This window comes from Gekko japonicus, unplaced genomic scaffold, assembly GCF_001447785.1.
Source record: "Gekko japonicus isolate JY-2015 unplaced genomic scaffold, Gekko_japonicus_V1.1 scaffold2607, whole genome shotgun sequence".
Taxonomy (NCBI): Eukaryota; Metazoa; Chordata; class Lepidosauria; order Squamata; family Gekkonidae; genus Gekko; species Gekko japonicus.
Genome location: NW_015175445.1, coordinates 160,841 through 180,519, shown reverse-complemented (window position 1 = coordinate 180,519; position 19,679 = coordinate 160,841). Strand labels below are relative to the sequence as shown.

Sequence of the window (19,679 nt, the reverse complement as noted above, 5' to 3'; positions counted from 1 at the left end):
TATTCACACTGCCTCATTCTTAGGGGCTAATATGGAAACAATAAGAAACTTCTCTGAGCACAAGAAATTCAGAATCTAGCACCTTGAGGAGGCAGCATGTTACTAAGGCAAAACTATTACTTAAAAAGGACACTTTTGGCTCTGAGCTTGGACAAAAATGAATGTAAACACTGTCCAGCACGATTTTGAAAAGCTTAAGTTGGGCCGTTCAAAACCTTGGCCTTTCCCACCTGAAGCCTGGATACAATGAGAACTTTGTTATTAGAAACTACTGTTTGTAACTCAACTTGTCCAAAGGCCTTGAGAACCTCCAAATACCTTGCATGAAAGACAGCCAACACAGCCCACTGCCTGGGTTTACCTTTCTAGGCAATTGAGTATTACCTCCACAGCAGCCAAGAAAACCTTTTCACTATGGTGTTCTTACAGGCAAAAAACTTAACACATACCCAGATTCCAAAAAAGGAAGATGATCAACTCTTACACCTTCCAATAAGGCATTCTAGGGTGACAACCATCCTGATTATTAGCTCTTGAAGGGAATCTGTACTAGGAGGGGGGGGGGGATATTTCTCTAGGAATTCTCATTGCACACCAGGATTACTCCTTGTACCAAAGGTTTGGTGCCTCTATTCTGAGGTTCAGAGGATTTGGGACTTCTCTCATCAGCACTATCTTCTCATATAATGGGGGAAATATAATTCAAAAGCCCAACGACAGCTTCGGGCAAGTGTTCTCCGAAAAATAACCTCTATTTGCATCATGCATTCCCTTTTAAACCTGAAGCTCTGCATTACATCACATTCTACTCTATCAAATGCAACCGTCAATCATCATCAGGACATTTCCACCACCTTCCTTGCTCCAGGAATTGTCTCCAAATTTTGTTGTTCTTTACAAATCAGTTGACCGAATCTCCGGCATTCCACAATAGGTCTCCTCTGAAAGAGCTGACTCTCTTAATGCCACAGCCAGGGGCTGGTGCGGATGGTTGTAAAACTGAATTGGTTTGGGGGACTACATTCTGGGGACAGAGGAATCATGGGGTTTAGGCTTCCAATTAACTTCAGTGATACCAAGAGCATGCTATATGTTCTTTTTTATGGTGGTCATGTTGTTCCCTCTGTAAGCATTGGATGGTTGTTTTTGTTGTGAGTAAGGGGGGGGCAGTGCCTTCAAAGGAAACACACAGGGAAACATGGAAGACCAAAATTCACAAGACCAACAATTTTCTTCCAGTTTTCATGAGTCAAAGCTCACCTTTTCAGACAGGGAAATTTGGAGATGGCCAAGGTTTGTGACTAATGACTGGGAGGGCAAGGACTTATAGATTCCACTTTCAAAGAAGGGAGATGATGGATTTTATATTTCCATATGGTAGCCAAAAAAAAGCAGGTGGGCAAAACATTACAGGATTGGATCATTCTGGCTGACTTTCCCAATTCTCTGCCTCAGAGAGGTGATTGGCTTTGTCATGTTCTAGCAACTTAGAGGGAAAGATGTTAAACTACCCATCAGTCTGAAGATAGCAGGCTGAGGCACTGAGAGAGAGAGATGCAGGAGGCAGAGTGCAAGAAACATCCTTGAGTCACGGTAGCCTGTTCTCCCCTGGATGGTGTGTATGTGGGGGGGGGGGGAGTGGGAGGTTGGAATGCTAACAAACCTTTCAACTCTAGAGAACTACTATTTCCTTTTCCTGTTATATTTCCTTAAAAACTATACTTCTTCTAAGTGGATATTTTCTAGCCTCATTCATGTTGGTACACAGGATGCATATTTTGTTAAATTTAGTTAAATAACCTCCTTTATTTCATGTGTGTGTGACACTGCATTGAAACTTTACTGGTGAGCAGTGTTCCCTCTAATATGAGTTAGTGTGAGCTAGCTCACAGTTTTTTAGCCTCCTGCTCACATATTTTTGTCTTCGCTCAGGAAGGAGCTCAGAGCAAACTAATTTACGCAGTAGCCAAATTGCTCACTCACAACTTTAATGCTAGTAGCTCACAAAGTAGAATTTTTGCTCACAAGACTCCATAGCTTAGAGGGAGTATTGCTGGTGAGTCCAAGTCTGCTAGGACAAGCTACTGAGGTTCCCTTTCTAAGTGCCTCCAGGTGTGTGTGTGTGGTGGTTACCCAGAACACCCTCCCACTGAGGCTCGCTTGGGCCTAATTTACTTTATTTTAGGTGCCAGGCCAGAATTCAATTTTCTACCTGGCTTTAATTAGGGGTTTTATCTTACCAGCTTTTTAATGGCCTGTTAAGAACATAAGAGAAGACATGTTGGATCAGGCCAATGGCCCATCCAGTCCAACACTGTGTCACACAGTGGCCAAAAACTAGGTGCCATCAGGAGGCCCACCAATGGGGCCAGAACTCTAGAAGCCCTCCTACTGTTACCCCCCAATCACCAAGAATACAGAGCATCACTGCCCCAGACATAGGGTTGCCAACCTCCAAGTGGGACCTGTACAACAGTACATTCATAACATATATTGACGCTATGCAATAATCAACTTTCTCAACCCTTAAGAGCCCTTTTAAAAATATAACAGATCTTTGTAATAAGAGTTGTTTGGAATCACTTCTTCTTCTGCTAGATAGTTCACCACTGGGAACCAAGTTGCTTGAAAACTTTTTTGGTGAGAGACAATTTTACCATATATAAAGTGCTCCCAAAGTTTGTTTTGCCAACATTGGAGAGTACTGTCTATGCTTGTAGCTGCCACCACTTCCTGTGGCAGTGAATTCCAAGTGTTAATCACTCTTTGGGTGAAGTAGTACTTCCTTTTATATATTCTAAGCCTACTGCTCATTAATTTCATTGAGTGCCCATGTGTTCTTGTATTGCGAGAAAGGGAGAAAAATACTTCTTTCTCTACCTTCTCTATTCCATGCATAATTTTGTAAACCTCTATCATGTCACCCTTCAGTCATCAGCCCTAACCCTCTTTAACCTTTTTTCATAGGGAAGGTGTTCCATCCCCTTAATCATTTTAGTTGCCCTTTTGTGCACTCTTTTCAATGCTATATTTTTTGAGGTGTGGTGACCAGAACTGTACACAATATTCCAAATGAGGCCGCACCATAGATTTATACAAGGGCATTATGATACTGGCTGATTTGTTTCCAGTCCCCTTCCTAATAATCCCCAGCACAGCATAGCATTTGCCTTTTTTTATTGTTGTCGCACACTGTTTCTGTTTTATAGATAGTTTCTACAGTTTATATTCAATAGTGTGTTTTTAATGGCTTGTTTTTAGTATTGTGACATGCTTTTAATTGTAAACTGCCCCGAGTAGGACTCTGAGGAGGTGGCAGAGAAATATCCTACATAGATAATAAAACCCCAAAACCCAAAAGGTCATGACCATGGCCGTGGGGGAATAGCTGAGAAATCTCACAGGGAGTTGGGATTCCCTGGCCAAGCATGGTAGGGAGAAGGAGTGGCACTGCCTGGACATCAAAAGGGCCTTAAGCTTTTTTTTTTAGACAGGTCTAAGCCCCTTCGTAGGACAGATACCCTCAGGCCCGTAGCCAGGATTTTGTGGCTTGAGGGGCAATTTTTTTTCTGGCGGGGCTGTCATTGTACAAAGGGTGCCTGGTAGGTTAGTCATCCCCCCCCCCCCCCCCCGAGTGGCCGGCGGGTTAGGCTGTTGTGTCTTGAACCACTCAGAGCCCTCAGGGGGTGAGCGGTATACAAATGGAAGGATAAATAAATTGTTTGCCATAATGAAGGGGGTGGTGGAGAGAGCCCCTCTCCCTCCCTCATGCAAGATCTAAAGGGCCCTCCAGCTGATCGGCAGGCCACATGCTCCCCACAGATCAGCTGAAGGGCCCTTTAAACCTTGCAGGAGGAGGAGGAGGAGAGGGGCACGCGCCACCCCCCACTTGTTCTCAAAAGCATTTAAAGGAACCTTTTTAATGATTTTGGGAAGAAGCGGGGGAGGGCTTTAAAGAAGGGGGCAGAGCCCCCACTACCCCCACCGTAGCTACGGGTTAGGATGCCCTATTTGTGTCCTGGCCACACTCATCCTGCAGAGCAGCTCAGTTCTCCTGGAAGAGAGAAACGGACCTTGCTGGGAACAGGATTGTTTTTACTGTTCCTTTGATTCATCCTTGCTGAGACTCTGTTTTAACTGATTGTGGTTTCTGATCCGTTTTTACTGCTTTTACAAGACTGATGGTTTAGTAGAGTGTTTTAACATATCTTCTGATCTTACCGACTTTCTGATTGTGAACCACTTTGGATGCCTTTGGTGGGCATGCAGACAGCTATAAAAATAAACTGAAATTAAACTGAGCTCCCTGAATGGCTGCTCTATTCTGCATTCTCTCTTTTCCACCCCCTTCTTTCCCGTTTGACATGCACCTACTTCAGCTTCTCGGAAGCTTGGTTCCTTTTCTCCAGTTCCTTCTCCAGCTTTGCTCTCAGCTCTTCATTCTCGTTCCGTAACTGCTCACACAATGCCTATTTTTAAACAAAGAAAATACAGTGTATCAGTGTATAAAATTAAGTCATACATTTGCCATGGAGTTTCCACCAATAGGTTACTTATTGCTTTAACTGAGCAGCCATATTTGAATTAGTAGAATTTGAATTTCTTAGTCCAGAGTTCTGCTAACTCTGTTCCCATTCTGACATGCACTTATAGCTGATCTATTTAATTCATCAGCCACAGGGAAAGGAGAATTTCTAAGAAAAAGGGATGAGCATCATTATTAGGGAACAAAGGTTCAACAGTCTGTCAACTCCTCTTGTGCAGTTTATCAGGGGGGGAAAGCATATATGTTCTCTTAAAACAAGCAAGTACACAATAACCTGCCCTAGAGAACAGTCTGCCTCCTTACTCAGAGATTTCAGTGACTAGTTTGTGGCCTTAAGAAACAAATGTTTCTGATGCTTAGAAATTTACCTCACTAAAGGAATGCATCATAACACCCAGAAGGCTTCACATCCTTGTTGGAAGCTGAAAAGGGGTGCTGGAGAGCCTTGACCTGGTGTGAGAGAACCTGTTTGGAAGCTGAAAAGGGGTGCTGGAGAATAACTTATCAATTATGGCAGAGCCTTGACCTGGTGTGAGAGAACCTGCTGGTATGCAGAAGGTCCCCAGGTCAGTCTCTGGCATCTCAGGTATGGGTAAGTAAGAGAGCTGCTGCCTGTCAGAACAGATAATATTCAGATAGGTGGACCAGTGATCCAGCTTTGAGTTAAACGGCTACAGAAATGTACCACCTAAAATTCATCTCCAGTACTGCACATACATTGTTTTTCTTTACTACTGCTCTGTCCCTTACAAGAGACCCAGGTGCAGGAGATAGCTCTTAATCAACACCTAATTTTTATGTTTTTTATTTTTGCTTCTCTGTCCCAGTAACCTGTGGTACAACTTGATATTTATCTTGCACTTAGTATAATCTAATGTACTAATTAAGTCTGAAACTCTATTTTTAAGACTGATACTGTTTTTGGATTGGTGTGTTGCTACATGCTGGTTGTTATGGCTTTGGTACACGGAAGAGCATTTCAGCAAACAGAGGTACTTCAAAGGTGACCAGGGTGATGGAATGATAAGGCAGGGTTGCCACTAAAAGTTTATCTTTCATTTCCCTGACTTTCCCTGACCAATTTCCCTGACCACCATTCAAAACTAACAGTTGTGAGCGAGCGATTCGGCTACTGCGTAAATTAGTTTACTCCGGAGCCCTCCTTCCTGTGCTAAGACAAGAATGTGTGAGCTGGAGGCTAAAAAACTGTGCGCTAGCTCACACTAACTCAGCTTAGAGGGGACACTGGTCGTATTGCATTAATGCAAGGTAAGGTTCCACTCTACAACTACACAAGTCTCAACTGCAAAAATATTTGTCAAAGAGATTTAATATCAGCTTCTTTCAACATTAACTGCAGCAACATCTGCTTTGCAATTGCACCAAAAATTACACCAAGATACAAATTTCAATTCAAGTAAACTCTGAATGCTAACAAATGACATAACATGTTTGTTACTGTTTTAAAGGTACACTAAAAATTATATAAATGTTCTATCTAAAATGGTTGGGAAAGGGCATCATAAAGTTCTACTTGTATTCTGCTACTTCTTTATTCCAGTTGCCACAAGAACAGATCATGCTCTTGCAGCAGTAGGTCAAAAATCCACTGCTTGAATATATTTTAATCACAATTTCCCTGACTTCAGGCCAATTTCCCTGACTTTCCCTGACCAATTTTAATTTCCCTGACTTTCCAGAAAGTGGCAACCCTGTAAGGGTATATACATTCCAGAATTGCTTAGCTATTGTTATCAAAGCTAGTGTAAAACGAGCAACAGACAAGAAGTTGTGATCTGGAAGTTCCCACCACAAGCCTCGAAGAAGTTCAGAATTTGCTACATGATCTTACACAATAAAAAATTTCTTCGCCTCAGCCTCACATCTGTAATACAGGAAGAATGACACTGAGCCAGCCATTTAAAACATTTTTTAAAATAGAGCAACTAAGGGAAATTCAAATATGATGGCATCTAACAGATGTTATGCTGTGGATGTGCTACTGGCATGGTAATGTTACCTACAAATACACAAATGCACATGGTGGAGACACCTAGTATGAATTCCTGCTCTTCCAGAAGATCAGTTATGGTCAAGGTCAATTGGTGACCTTGGGGCACTCACTCACCTCTCAGTCTAAGTTATCTCACACTGTTGATGGGAGGGTAAAAGGTGAAGGGCAACCTCTCAAGTACATATAACTGTGATGGAATATATACCAAATGTTTACAGAGATGAGCATTTTACTCATGTTCTGTATCACATCTGTTTTGGTCCTCAGTAAAACTTATTAGAGTGAGAAAAAAGAAAGAAGAAACAAGGTGAGCTTTCAGAAAGACCGAGAAGAGGGAACTGAACCGTGCACAGATACCAGCAGCCCTCGGACCTGAAGAATAGATGTCCTCTGTTCATTCTTGTGCACTTTGGAGGACAGACGGTTGAATTCCAGGGCCATCCGACCCAGGTGGGCAAAGAGCTGGTTTTTATCGGACTCCTCAGCAAAGAGGCTGAGAGTGTTCTCCAGGCGCTGGAGGTGAAGCATGAGGTTGCTGTCCTCGTTATGAAATGGCTCTATGTTCTGAAAAGGTCAGCAGGGAAAAGAGAAAGAGAACAAGATAGGCAACGTTAGACAAGTGGCTTGACATCTTCCATTTCATTCATTTGTGCTTTGAAATAAACTGAGTTTCTTATTGCTTTAGGATCTACCTGCTTCTCCTCAAACCAGAACCACTACCACTGAGAGCCTGGATAGACGGTGTGTCACCACCTATGTCTGCCTTAACGAGTACTCCATTCTTTTCTAGATTCTCAAGTGTTTTTCTAGTGCTACGTTAATCCCATGTTCACTACTCTAGGGCTGGTAAACATTTTAGATTTTAGAACTGCAACATTTAGTTGATTGATCAGATAGCTCATTCATCAATTAATCTTCAAGTTTATTAAGATGTGCCTTTAATTAATCAGGCTGCACATTTTAAAAAAAATTAGTCTTAACAAAAATCATGGCTAGTAGGAACCAACAGAGGACGGAATGCCTCTTCTAAGATGGTTCCTGCTATAGCACGCGTGCATCATCTAAAACTAAATAAATGGCTTACCTTTGAAATAGATGTTTTATCCATATGCAAATTGATGCTAATTTGAACTATTAATTTTTTTAAAATTGGAGTGACAGGCCTGGTATCAGGGACAAGCACTCTTCTGAAACGTAGGAAATGGTAATCCAAATTTAGGAACCTTTGGGAACCAGTCGAAACATAAAGTGATGCTTAAGCTGTTATTCAAAGCATAGCTTGGAACCTTTCATGGAAGTTAACTTGAGCTGCAATACTGAGACCCAGGATTTAGTCCCCTTTTCCTTCCCTTGTTAGCACTGTTCAAAGTATTCCTCAGTATACTCAGTGCACCATAAATGCCTCTTTCACCCTTTTATCATTTATCCCATTTGCATTTACTATTCCACTTGAATACAGGTTCTACCATAGCTATAGACAGCAGAGAGCTGGTTTACCACAGCAGCCAAGAGACTGAGCTACAAATCAGGAAATCCCTAATTTAAACTTTGACTCGGCCACAAAGTCACCAGGAGGGTGCAGTCAACTTGCTCTCTCACTCAGTGTCAGCATCTTATATGCAATATGGGGATAATAATACGGATTCATCCCTACAGGGTTACAATATGTGTGATATGCTCCAACCACCCAAAAGCCCTAAAACGGGTTGCCACATATAATTTGCTATCAAGCTTCTACTAACACCTGAAGCTGTCATGTTTTTCAGATTCCCATTCAACAGATTTGGGCTAAGCTTCTGACAGCCTCTTGGAGGTGCTGAAAAAGCATGATGTGACTCTCAGTGCACAATGCAATACTCAGGGACCCATTCAGGCTAGAGTGTCCATCACTTTCCTTTCCCCATTGACCCGTTCCTAGGAGAGCCTTTGGCATATATTTTGGACTCAGTTTCAAAGTATATTTTCAGTACTACTGACAAGTAATAGAATCTGAGAAACAAAAATTGCAGCTCTGACCTTTCAGCCTGGACCTACATACTGATTATTAAATAACAGCATTTCAATGGAAGGGTGACAGTTCTGGCCCCGGATTGCTTTGTCTGGAAATGAAGTCGCAGGGATACTAGTAAGAAACACTTCCCTTCTTATCCATCGCGAAAGGATGCCCCAATATGATGATAAAGTCACCCATAAAGCTCAGCAATAAAATAATGAATTTTGCACTCTGGCATGCACTTCCGGGTGAGGATTTACTCATCCCAGGATTTACTCCATGGCTATCATTTCCACAGTGCTCACATTCTGCCACACGCAACTAAGATTTACTCCATAGCTATCATTACAGTGCTCACATTCTGCCACACGCAACTGATCTTTCTTCATCCTCTCGTTCTTAACTGAACACCCTTTCCCCAACCTCTACAATACAACTCCTGGTCTTCCACAGCAATATTTACCTTGGCAGTTGTGTTAGCAATTTTCATCCCAAAGCATCAGGGTATTCAGGTTTTTTGCTCACAGAGACTCTCCAGATGAAATGTACTGCCTTCGTAAGAAAGAACCAACTAGTACCCCAGATCATGACACACCTGTGCTCTTGGCCTACAAATGCATATCACCACACCCTCTGACTTACGTGGATGCTCCCATGCCTCTTGGTTTCACAGCAGAGTTCCTGAGAAGCAAGCTAGCCCGGATTACAAAGGTTGTTTGCGCAGTTGCTAGGGAAACTCCAGCCTTCACACTGAACTAAGACTTCTGAACAGGTAACTGTTATCACCCTGACTAGGCATACTTAGTTTGTACAGGGTAGGCTGCATGCCAGCTAAGAGAGTCACCTCACATACAGCCTAAGGAATCTCCAAAGGGGAAAGGCGGGGAAGTACCACCTTTCACCCAAGATTTATTAGCTGATTCATCATCTCCTCCTCTCTGCAATCTGCCCCAGTGAACTTGGTGCAGAAAAGAAATTCCCCTGGTCTTGCAAGAGACCTTGTCTATCTCTCACAGCTCTTGCTGCTGACTCATACATGGAACCAGAGAGCCTAAAAGCTGTTTTCAGTTCCAAGACAAGTCATTCCAGAGAAGACAAGGGTACTCCAGGCCAGGGGGGTGTGTGTCCTAGTTAGTCAAACAGTCTTCGTAACTTTTTCATTTGGACACTAAAACAAGAGCTGTATCCCTACCACTGGCAAGGTGAGACAGAAGAGTAAAACATACAAGGAAGACCGACATAGGATACAAGGCTGGTAGGAAGAAATACTGTTACAGCGTGGTACTTTTCAAATGCAGCCCTCAGGGTGGCTTGTCAGGGCTGAGTCACATGACACAGAACCCTCAAGGCCACCACAGTGACTCTGTGTCACACACACACACACACACACACACACACACACGCTGGGAGTTCTGCACCTCCCAGGAATGCAGGGGCCATATTCTGATCATTACTGTGGCATGTGTGGAGGAAGGGGCTTCAGCCTCCCATACCTATTCTGTTTACATGAACTAAAACAATATCGGGGAGCTGCTATTTGCTTGGGCTGGGAAACAAAATGGAGCAAACAGCAGCTCCCAGCGGTCATTTCAGTTTGTGAAAATCACGTGGGGGATGAAGGCTGAAGCCCCTTCTCCATGTGTCCCATGTGGTCATAACTGGAATACAGTCCTGTGCACCTGGGAGGCACAAAACTCTGCCACTCGTGTGGTACAAAGTCACTGTGGTGGCCATGACAGCTTTGTAATCTGTAAACTGACTCTCTGCAGATTTCCCCCCCAAAGTCTATAGCCGCTGAAACTCCCACAGATATTAACAATAATGAATCTGACAGATGTTATTTTGAAAATGAGCTTCCTACAGAAAGGACAGCTTTCAAACAAACACTAGAATCCAGTAAACTTTGTTGGTGTTAAAGGTGCCACTGGACTCAAACTGTGTTCTTCAGAATCCAGTATCTTTAGAAGCTCTTTTTAGTAATCCTGAACACTTCCAAAGGCTCAGGAAATCTCACTTGAGAGCAGCAGCAGCAACTTGTCATTCAGTTTCTCTTTTGATCTCCCAGTCAGCATCTGAATTCTGTTCTCCATTGCCCTCTTATTAACTCGTCTAAAGTTTCTATACATCCCTTGAATTTTCATTTTCACTTTTGTACGCCACATAATGTCTAAGTTGATGAAATTCTGCTGTTCTTTAAATTAAGCCCAATGGTTTCCAGCAGTGCTTCCTGCTCACCAAACCTGTGCGTCTTTTACCTCAGGATATTCAGTACATCTGAAGAATAATTCCCAAGGCCGCGTGAATAAGTTTCTAATTTAAAAAATCACAGCAGCTTCACTAGCAGTACAGAATTTGTACAGCTCAAGGCAGACACAGAACCTTCGGGGGTTTTCATGTACTGTCGAAACAATTAATCAAACCCTGGGATGTGGAGAATCACATCTATCATTAGTAGAAACAACAAGTAAAGTGTTGCTACCTATGGTTTGAGAACCATTTGCGCTCACCAAAGCATAACCAGCCAAATCCTGTGGCAGGAGTCACCATGACTGACACGACACTGATTTAGCCAGATGGGACAGGAAGACTCCTTACCTACTTCATCCTCAGCAAGCAGGGTGAAAAACAGTATACTAAACATTTGACAGTACACCACCCATATTGTCTGTCTGATACATACAAGGCTATTTGCCTCACCTTGTTCCCTTAAATGTTCCACACCTACCTCAGATCTCAAAAAGAGGTGTTTTATTATTATTTTTTGTAACAGTTATTTCCTTTAACCTCTTCCTCTTGCCTCCGCCCCCGCATGAGCTGGCTCAACATCAATACATTAATTTACTTGTTCTGCTACAAATGGAGAATAATTGAGTTAGGATTCCCCCTTTCTCTGCATGACAGTCTAAGGGAACACAAGGGTCATACTGAGCAGGAGGGACTTGGCTCTGGGAATAAAACAGGCTCAGAGAGGAAGGTTTGTCCCTTGTTATGAAATGGCGGTATTAATTTTTCCTTTAGGGAGAAGCTGCTTTTTCTCCTTAGGCTTAGTACTGTATTTGGGCAAAAGTTTAAATTTAATTTCTTGCTCTGCCATTGTGCTTAGGCTTAGTACAGGAACTGTATTTGGGCAAAATTTTAAATTTAATTTCTTGCTCTGCCATTGGCCTGAAGAACAATTTCAAGCTAGAGGACTGTGGTGGAGTCCTTACTGAGGAGGGGAAACTTACAGCTGGCAAATCCTCAGTTTGATTTGGCTTGAGATATCAAGGGCTTGGGGAATGGGAGGTAAAAGGAGTTATCTGGTTTTGTTGCTAAGCTTTATAATTTTGGAGATAAAGTGGGTAAATATAAATAAGCAAATATTGAACAAGTAGAAACTCCAGAAATATTCTTACCTTATTTATTTATTTGATTTATATCCCACTCTCCCCCACTAATGTAAAAGTATAATTTGATTTATAATTCGCACCTTCTCCTCAGCAGAGGACCTGGGGTGGTTCACAGCACACACAAACACAGTATTGGGACTTGAATAGAAAATAAAACTTATAAATACAGTAAAACAGAGTTTTAATTAAAATTCAACCAGTTCTCAGCTCTGGCACAAATCTGAACAGCCAGTCAGTTCACCCATGCTCTTAGTTAATTAAATTTTGCAGAAAACAAGGCAGCCTTGCATGCCCTGCGAAAACTTACCAGAGCGTGCAAGGCACGAACCTCCTTGGGGAGCTGGTCCAGGGGGCGGGGGCAATCACCAAGAAGGCCCTTGCCTTAGTGGATGATAAATGGGCTATTGGTGGACCAGACGCCTGCAGTAGGCCCCATGATAAAGACCAAGTTCTTGCCAAACCTCACCTCCTTGCCGACAGAAGTAGAAAAGAACAGCAGTTCTCCACCATTCAGAATCCTAAAGACTTTGAACTCTTCAGATAGCACTGAGAGACATGGTGGACAGTCCTTGTGACCGGTGCTAAAAATGGGTGATGCTTCAGGCAAGGGCCAAAAGGACCCTGTTCCACTTTGTTCAAAGTGGTAAAGGCTTCACTAGCTTGCTTTGGGCCATTTCATCACTAAGGGTTTTTACAGCCTCCTTCCTCAGGGATGTCTCAGCATCCTGTCTGATGCGTATTTTCTGCCACCACAGAGGCTGATTTTGCTCAGGTCTGTGAGAACGCCTGTGCCACTAGCTTGGGACAAGGAAGTAGCCAGCCAACACAAACAGCTTTGCATATATGAGCAAAAAAACCCCTCTCAACAACAGCACTTTCAGCTTGCTCGATCGGACAGTTCCCATCAGCTTGTTCTGGGAAAGGGGCCAACCGAAGAAATCATGCGGCACGTGCATGGTTACAGCCTCTCTGGCTGGCAGCAAAAATCCCAGCTGGTGGCCCAGCCACAGACTCAGGAAGCTTCAACAGCAAGCTATATGTGATGCTCAACCACAGCAAAGTGATTCTAATCCTTTTAAGGATAAAATAAATAACCCAAAACAGCCACTGGAATCTGCAAGTTGGGTATGCAGTTCATGGGAAGACAAGGGCACTTTTTCTTACCCTGTGGGGTATTTTTGTTTTTGCTAAAATTCCCTAACGGCCAAACTGAGCAGCTTTTTACACCACAAGAGCAAGTACTCATAACATTTTTGCCCTGTGTGTGTGTGTGTGTGGGGTGGGGTATGGCAGGGTGCAATTTTGATAGGAAGAACAGCCTACAGGGAGAGAAATAAGTGGCTCCCATCTCAGAAACTTTGGATACAGACTTGGTGCTGTGTTTTTGGAAAAGCAAAAGTCAGGGAAAACATTTTGGAAATGGAGCATCATCTGCAGCTTTCCTATCTACTGAAATGAATCCTAAGTAGGTGGGAATGCTTTGGGTCAAAGCCTTCCCTTTTCTCTTCACCTTTCATTGCCTCCCCCATTGTCCGATTGTAGATTGCAAGGTTTTGGTGCTGCTGCTTTTGCTTATGTTGATCTGTAAAATACTTTATAGAATAATAACAACAATAATCAGCCTGCTGCCTTGTTTGGTTTTCTTTCTCTTCATATCCACCCCACCCCCCAATCCTGATCTACCAAAATTGCAGGAGGAGAATATGAAAAAATATCTCAACATACCATTTATATAGAACTTTCAAACAGCAATTCCTTTGGATTTTTTAAAGGAACATTTGCACTTTCTTACCAATTTCTTGCTGCTCTCCTGGGAAGATTTCTTATCGTCAGCACCAACGATTTCAAATTCAGATGACGACCCCTGTAGAGATGTTGCAGAAAGAATCAGACCTCTTACATCCCAGGCAAACAGAGTGGACCATTACTCTATTTGACATGAATTTTTTTAAAATTGCTCATCCTGGTCACTTATCATTTAAAAATTATAATTTAAAATGTAGCACACTTCTCTGAGCAAAGGTGAACAGCAAGAGGTCAGCCCTTCTCTAGTTTAGTGAATAAGGTCAAATATAGCTGATTACAAAACCTGGTTTCTATGTCCCAGGCTGCAGTGGTGCTACAGTGCTCTCAAATATAATTCAGCATTCATAATTATCCAGTGGTGCAAACTGAAAAGGGAACATCCTGTAAGGAAGACACCAACTTGTCTGTAACACAGCAACACTGTAGAACTGAAGGACGGCAGGAGGGGGAGGATCGACCTTGCAAGTCTTTACAGGAACTGTCCGGTACTCAGCTTTGCAAGAGCTTCACAGCTGAGATCTCTTAATTGACAGTTGCACTGGAGAGAGGGAGGGGCAGCGTCTTAACAGGTCCTTCCAAAGATAAAATAGCAAAAAGGTGTGTGTGTGTGTGGGGAAGGTAGCGCGCGTCTGGTGGGCAGGATGTTTTCCTACCTTGTGGAGTCATTGTAAGTTCCAGTTGATTTTAATTACTCTTTGTATTTTGGCAACCCCCTGAAGGATGTGGAATTTTCGTTTTTCCTTGAAGTATTGTTAATTGAGGTTGCCTTTGTTGTTTTTTGATAATAAAAGCATTTTTGCCTGATTTGCCAAACCGGAGCGTAGAGCCTGAACCTGGGTATTCTGGCAGAGAGCCAGAAGCCTGTGTCTTACACATCCCTTTATAGTAATGGACATCTGGCAAGGCCAGGCACAGTCAAGGGACAACCTGCCACACATCAGAGTACAGAAAGGAACCCTGAGGGTACCTTGTCAAGGAGATAAAGACACTATACTTCAATACAATTTAAAGCATGGTGGCCCATCAAACATTCTATATGCAGTGCAGAGATTTTCACACAGGTATCCATTCCTTTAAGAAACTCACCCTCCTCAAATCCTAAATGCTTATTGGACAAATGAATTTCTGCTTATCCAGGTTCCTCCCCCCCCCCTTAATGGTACAGCTAACATTCATGCAGTCCAGTCAAATGCATGCTTACTCAGAAATAAATACCAGAATTTTCAATGGGCCTTACTCCCAATTAAAGCTTCACTCTTTTTTTGTTTGGGAGAAAATTGTTATAAAATGATGTATAGATGGTACATGACTCCGAAAAAAATAGCAAATATGAATCAAAATATGTCTAATAGATGTTGGAAGTGTAAAAAACATGAAGGCTCATTTTACCATATGTGGTGGACTTGTGAAAAAGCTATGGACTTTTGGACAAAAATTCATAGTGAAATGCAGAAGATACTACAATGCTCTTTTAAAAAAGAACCGGAAATTCTGCTTTTGGGACTAAAAATGGAAGAAGTTAATGTGGAAAAAAGAACTCTATTCTGGTACCTAATAACGACAGCAAGAATGCTATATGCGCAACATTGGAAACTTGAAAAAGTACCAGAAATAGAAGATTGGATTCACAAAGTTCTGTTCATGGCAGAAATGGACAAAATTACTAAGAAATTAAACAACAAAGAAGACGAAGAATTTTTTGAAGAATGGAAAGACTTTAAGAACTATCTGGAAAAGAACTGGGATGTGAGAAAAAAATTACTATGTTTAGAACAATACTAAGTAAAAAATTGTTATCTTTTAAAGGGATTAGAAATATGGTATTAGAAATTGATGAAATATATATAAATAAGGGGAAGTGGGTGAAAGCATTGCGGGAAGCCACAGGAGGGGGGATGGTGTATGGGTTATAGGGTAAGTAATTGTTTATGTATGTTAAATAAGTTTAAATGGATAAATGATGAACACCTATGACTGGCAGAGAGCCCGAAGCCTGTGTCTTACACATCCCTTTATAGTAATGGACATCTGGCAAGGCCAGGCACAGTCAAGGGACAACCTGCCACACATCAGAGTACACAAAGGAACCCTGAGGGTACCTTGTCAAGGAGATAAAGACACTATACTTCAATACAATTTAAAGCATGGTGGCCCATCAAACATTCTATATGCAGTGCAGAGATTTTCACACAGGTATCCATTCCTTTAAGAAACTCACCCTCCTCAAATCCTAAATGCTTATTGGACAAATGAATTTCTGCTTATCCAGGTTCCTCGCCCCCCTTAATGGTACAGCTAACATTCATGCAGCCCAGTCAAATGCATGCTTACTCAGAAATAAATACCAGAATTTTCAATGGGCCTTACTCCCAATTAAAGCTTCACTCTTTTTTTGTTTGGGGGACACACTCAGGTTCTTAATATTCAAGTAACATTTCTTACACTGGAGTGTGGCTTCTGTGTGCCTTGCTCCAGCTCCTTCAGATCTCTTGCTGGAACTACTGGAGAAGAGCAAAGATCTGGGCTGCCTTCTGTAAAAGAAAATAAATTTGAAGAGCATAGTACAAGTGAACATTTCTGATCTCAGAGGACTGGTCATGTGTGTGTATGTGTATGAGTGTGTGAAGTGCCAGCAAGTCGCTTATGGCTTAACCTTGCTGGTGGAAATATTAGATCTGAAAAGGTAAAGGGGGAAAGGACATAAGGGGAAAACAGTTGCACAGTTGCACAGTTTGGTGTAGTGGTTAAGTGTGTGGACTCTAATCTGGGAGAACCGGGTTTGATTCCCCACTCCTCCACTTGCACCTTGGGTCAGTCACAAGCTCTGGCACAGCTGTCCTTGAAAAAGAGCAGTTTCTGTCAGAGTTCTCTCAGCCCCACCCACCTCACAGGGTGTCTGTTGTGGGGAGGGGAAGGGAAAGGAGTTTGTAAGCCACTCTGAGACTTCAAGTGAAGGGCAGGGTATAAATCCAATCTCTTCTTCTTCTCTTCTTCTTCTTCAGATAGTTTGGACAGGGAAAGGATCTGGCCCACCCACCCCCTACATTAACACAAAACAGATCCTGATTTCTTTAAGGGGAAAATAAAGCCTTCAACCTTGTAGGAACTCACCTGGCCACATCAAGGATGGCTAAAACAACTGCACCATAGCTGCAAACTATTAAGAAAATCCTTCAGAGTCTCCCGTTACAGCACTGCCTTTCCCCTTCTTGTTTTAACCAGCACCCAAATCCCAAGGGACTGATCAGAAAAGCTTCACACCTCAAATGCACATGAGCCCATGTAGCAAGTCCCTGGAGAGAAGTATCACAGACAATGTTTCCTATGCCATGCAAATGCATATAAATGGCTTTTGATCTGTATCAGCTGGAATTTCCCCCTTTCCTCCTGGACTCAGCACACTGTAATTATGAACTGTAAAAGTCACCCTGCCCCCCCCCCCAGGCTTTACCATTTGCAGTCCATTTAGGGCACAAAGGAGACTGACATCAACATTTTGGGGGCTTTAAAGAGTAGGCCAAGCTATGCACAATATGGAGACCTGTGACTTTGGCCTTGTGCATGGGTATGGTTCCCATTACAGGGCAAGAAGCAGCTCCAGCAAGGAAGGTGGAGGGAAACCCTCCTTCTGCACCATTACCCAAATCTGAATCTCTTTCTTTCCTGTTTAAAAATCCACAGGCGAATCTGATAATGGATGTCTTGCACAAGGTGCAATTTAGATCAAAGACCAAAGGACTTTCCTCCCCAGATCCAGCAAGAATGTCCCGACTCCCAAATGCGCACGATTCTACAAACAGAAACTGGTGGTGGTACTGAGCATATGAAGTTAAAGGCTGCTGGTCTATCTAGCCCAATACTGCCTACTCTACTTGGCAGTGGCTCTTCAGGGTCTCAATCTGAGATCCCTCCTCCGCCTGTGTGCCACTGATTCCTCAGTTTGAATAAGGTGGCTTCAGGGAGCAACTTGTGGTAAGAGGTACAGATGCTCGTTTGTACACAGAAATTCCCAAGGTTGCAGAAAAATTCAATTTTAAAGAATGTCTTTTTTTTACTGTTTTAATCATTATATTTATTGGTTTTTCCATTTTTATATAATAACACAAGCAACTTATCTCCATAATAACATATTTTAGCAACAACTAAATCTCATATAACAAGTTTTTGGTTTCTCTTACAGTATCTTCCTGTAACTAGCCTAATTTCCATTTATTTCTATCTTTTTTATCTTCAGCCAGTTATATATTATTCCTCATCTATCCCCAAAGTTTTCCTCCGATTTATTTTGTAATTCTATATTTACTCTGTCCATTTCCGCTATTTCCAACACTTTATACTTTAGTTCCTTTATAGAGGGTAAATTCTTAGATTCCCACCGTTTTGCTATCAATATTCTTTTGTTGTTGTTCAGTCGCCCAGTCGAGTCCGACTCTTCGCGACCCCATGGATCATCTCCCGCTAGAATCAATATTCTAGCCGCTGTTAATATATATAATTTTAAAGAACATCTTTGAGGGGTAGCACCCCTCCCCAAAGTAAACAGCAACATCCATACATGTGTCAGACATCAAAGAACCCCTAGAATCTGGGTGATCTTTTGGGTTGCTCTAGCAATCTAAAATTGTACGCACACACCCACCAGTGACATCCACCAGGAGCAGACAGGGGAAGCTGAAGATGGCTCCAGCTTGCCTCCCCCATTCCCAATGCCATCAGCATGCTGGGAGGGCAGCGGCAAGGGAACAGGACAGAGGAGACAGGCAGCCTGGAGTGGCACAGGGCTGTGAGGAAAAGCTGGGGAGGGGGGATTCAATTGGCATATTCAATTAGCACACTAACGAGGAACTGGCGTGGAGAACCAGTGGCCCCAACTATTTTTCTAGGACCAGCAGCCACAGCAGTGGTGGCAACAGGGTTTGGGCTTGTTTTAATCATATCACCCCTCTGGGAAATAGCATTTCTGATCCCCCCATGAGCTCTAGAGGGTCCTCCTCTTGCTGCATTGCATTAGCCCTGTTCATGTGTGACTGTGAACACGCGTACATCCTACACAAAGGCATTAACGTCCACACGCACATTTCTAATGAAACTGGGGGACCAGTACTTGGGTAAATGTGAAGTTTCCATCACACTTTCAACTAGACATGTTTTGAAGGTGTCTGGCTCCAGACTCACCTCCAGCAGTGGGGCAACGGGTGAAGCCTTGGGTCATGCTGAAGGAGCGACAGGCAGAGCCCCGGTCAAGGGTCTCTACAACATCCTGGAATCTGTGGCCAATTTGTAGTACAGATGGGATTATATAGATGTATTAGGTTTATTAGAGATCTAACTTTTTATTGGAATATAATGAAGGCCTGGTATATAGAAGGCCTCTTGTCTTTTCTGTCAAGGGGATTTTTCCAGTTGCTGTTAACAGACAAGACAATAACATTCTTTTAGCATAAAAGTAGGTATAAGGTTCGTGGTTCTAATTATTTAGGTTATAACTGCATAGTGTCTGGGTCACAATGGATCTTTTCCTTGTTGGGTGAGAACAAGCCTTGGCCGATATGACTTAGGTTATGTCAAGTAAATATGTGACGCTATTGCATAGGCACACCTTTCTTACATTAGACCAATAAGGGAATTTTTATGTAAATGTTGTTTAAGTTTCTGTAACCAATTATGCCTTTCGAATATTATTCCCATGATGATGATATGATGATGTCATTTTAAGTATTTAACTTCATGTATTTCCTGGTTGGGCTCAGAAAGCAGTCAGTTGTTTTTTAAAAAATATTTTATTTTTATACTGTTTTACAGAAAGCAGTCAGTTTTGATGGGTTTTTAGGCCTAACTGTTTTCCGTATTTCATTGCAATAAAATACAAGAACTTCCTCCTCATTTTGACTTCAGTCTTCTATTTTTGACTGGATATTAATTTGTACTACA

General features: G+C 42.4%; 1 protein-coding gene across 1 annotated transcript in view; it reads right to left on the bottom strand.

Annotated features, from left to right (window-relative positions):
* Positions 1 to 19,679, bottom strand: part of TNIP1 (TNFAIP3 interacting protein 1) — a 71,487-nt gene that overhangs the window by 12,583 nt on the left and 39,225 nt on the right. Inside the window, exons 4-7 of the mRNA XM_015425870.1 lie at positions 16,191 to 16,279; positions 13,735 to 13,806; positions 6,933 to 7,124; positions 4,375 to 4,469 (exon numbers count right to left, since the gene is read on the bottom strand). Coding sequence (XP_015281356.1) covers positions 4,375 to 4,469; positions 6,933 to 7,124; positions 13,735 to 13,806; positions 16,191 to 16,279 — 448 coding nt within the window. The remainder of the gene's footprint in view (positions 1 to 4,374; positions 4,470 to 6,932; positions 7,125 to 13,734; positions 13,807 to 16,190; positions 16,280 to 19,679) is intronic.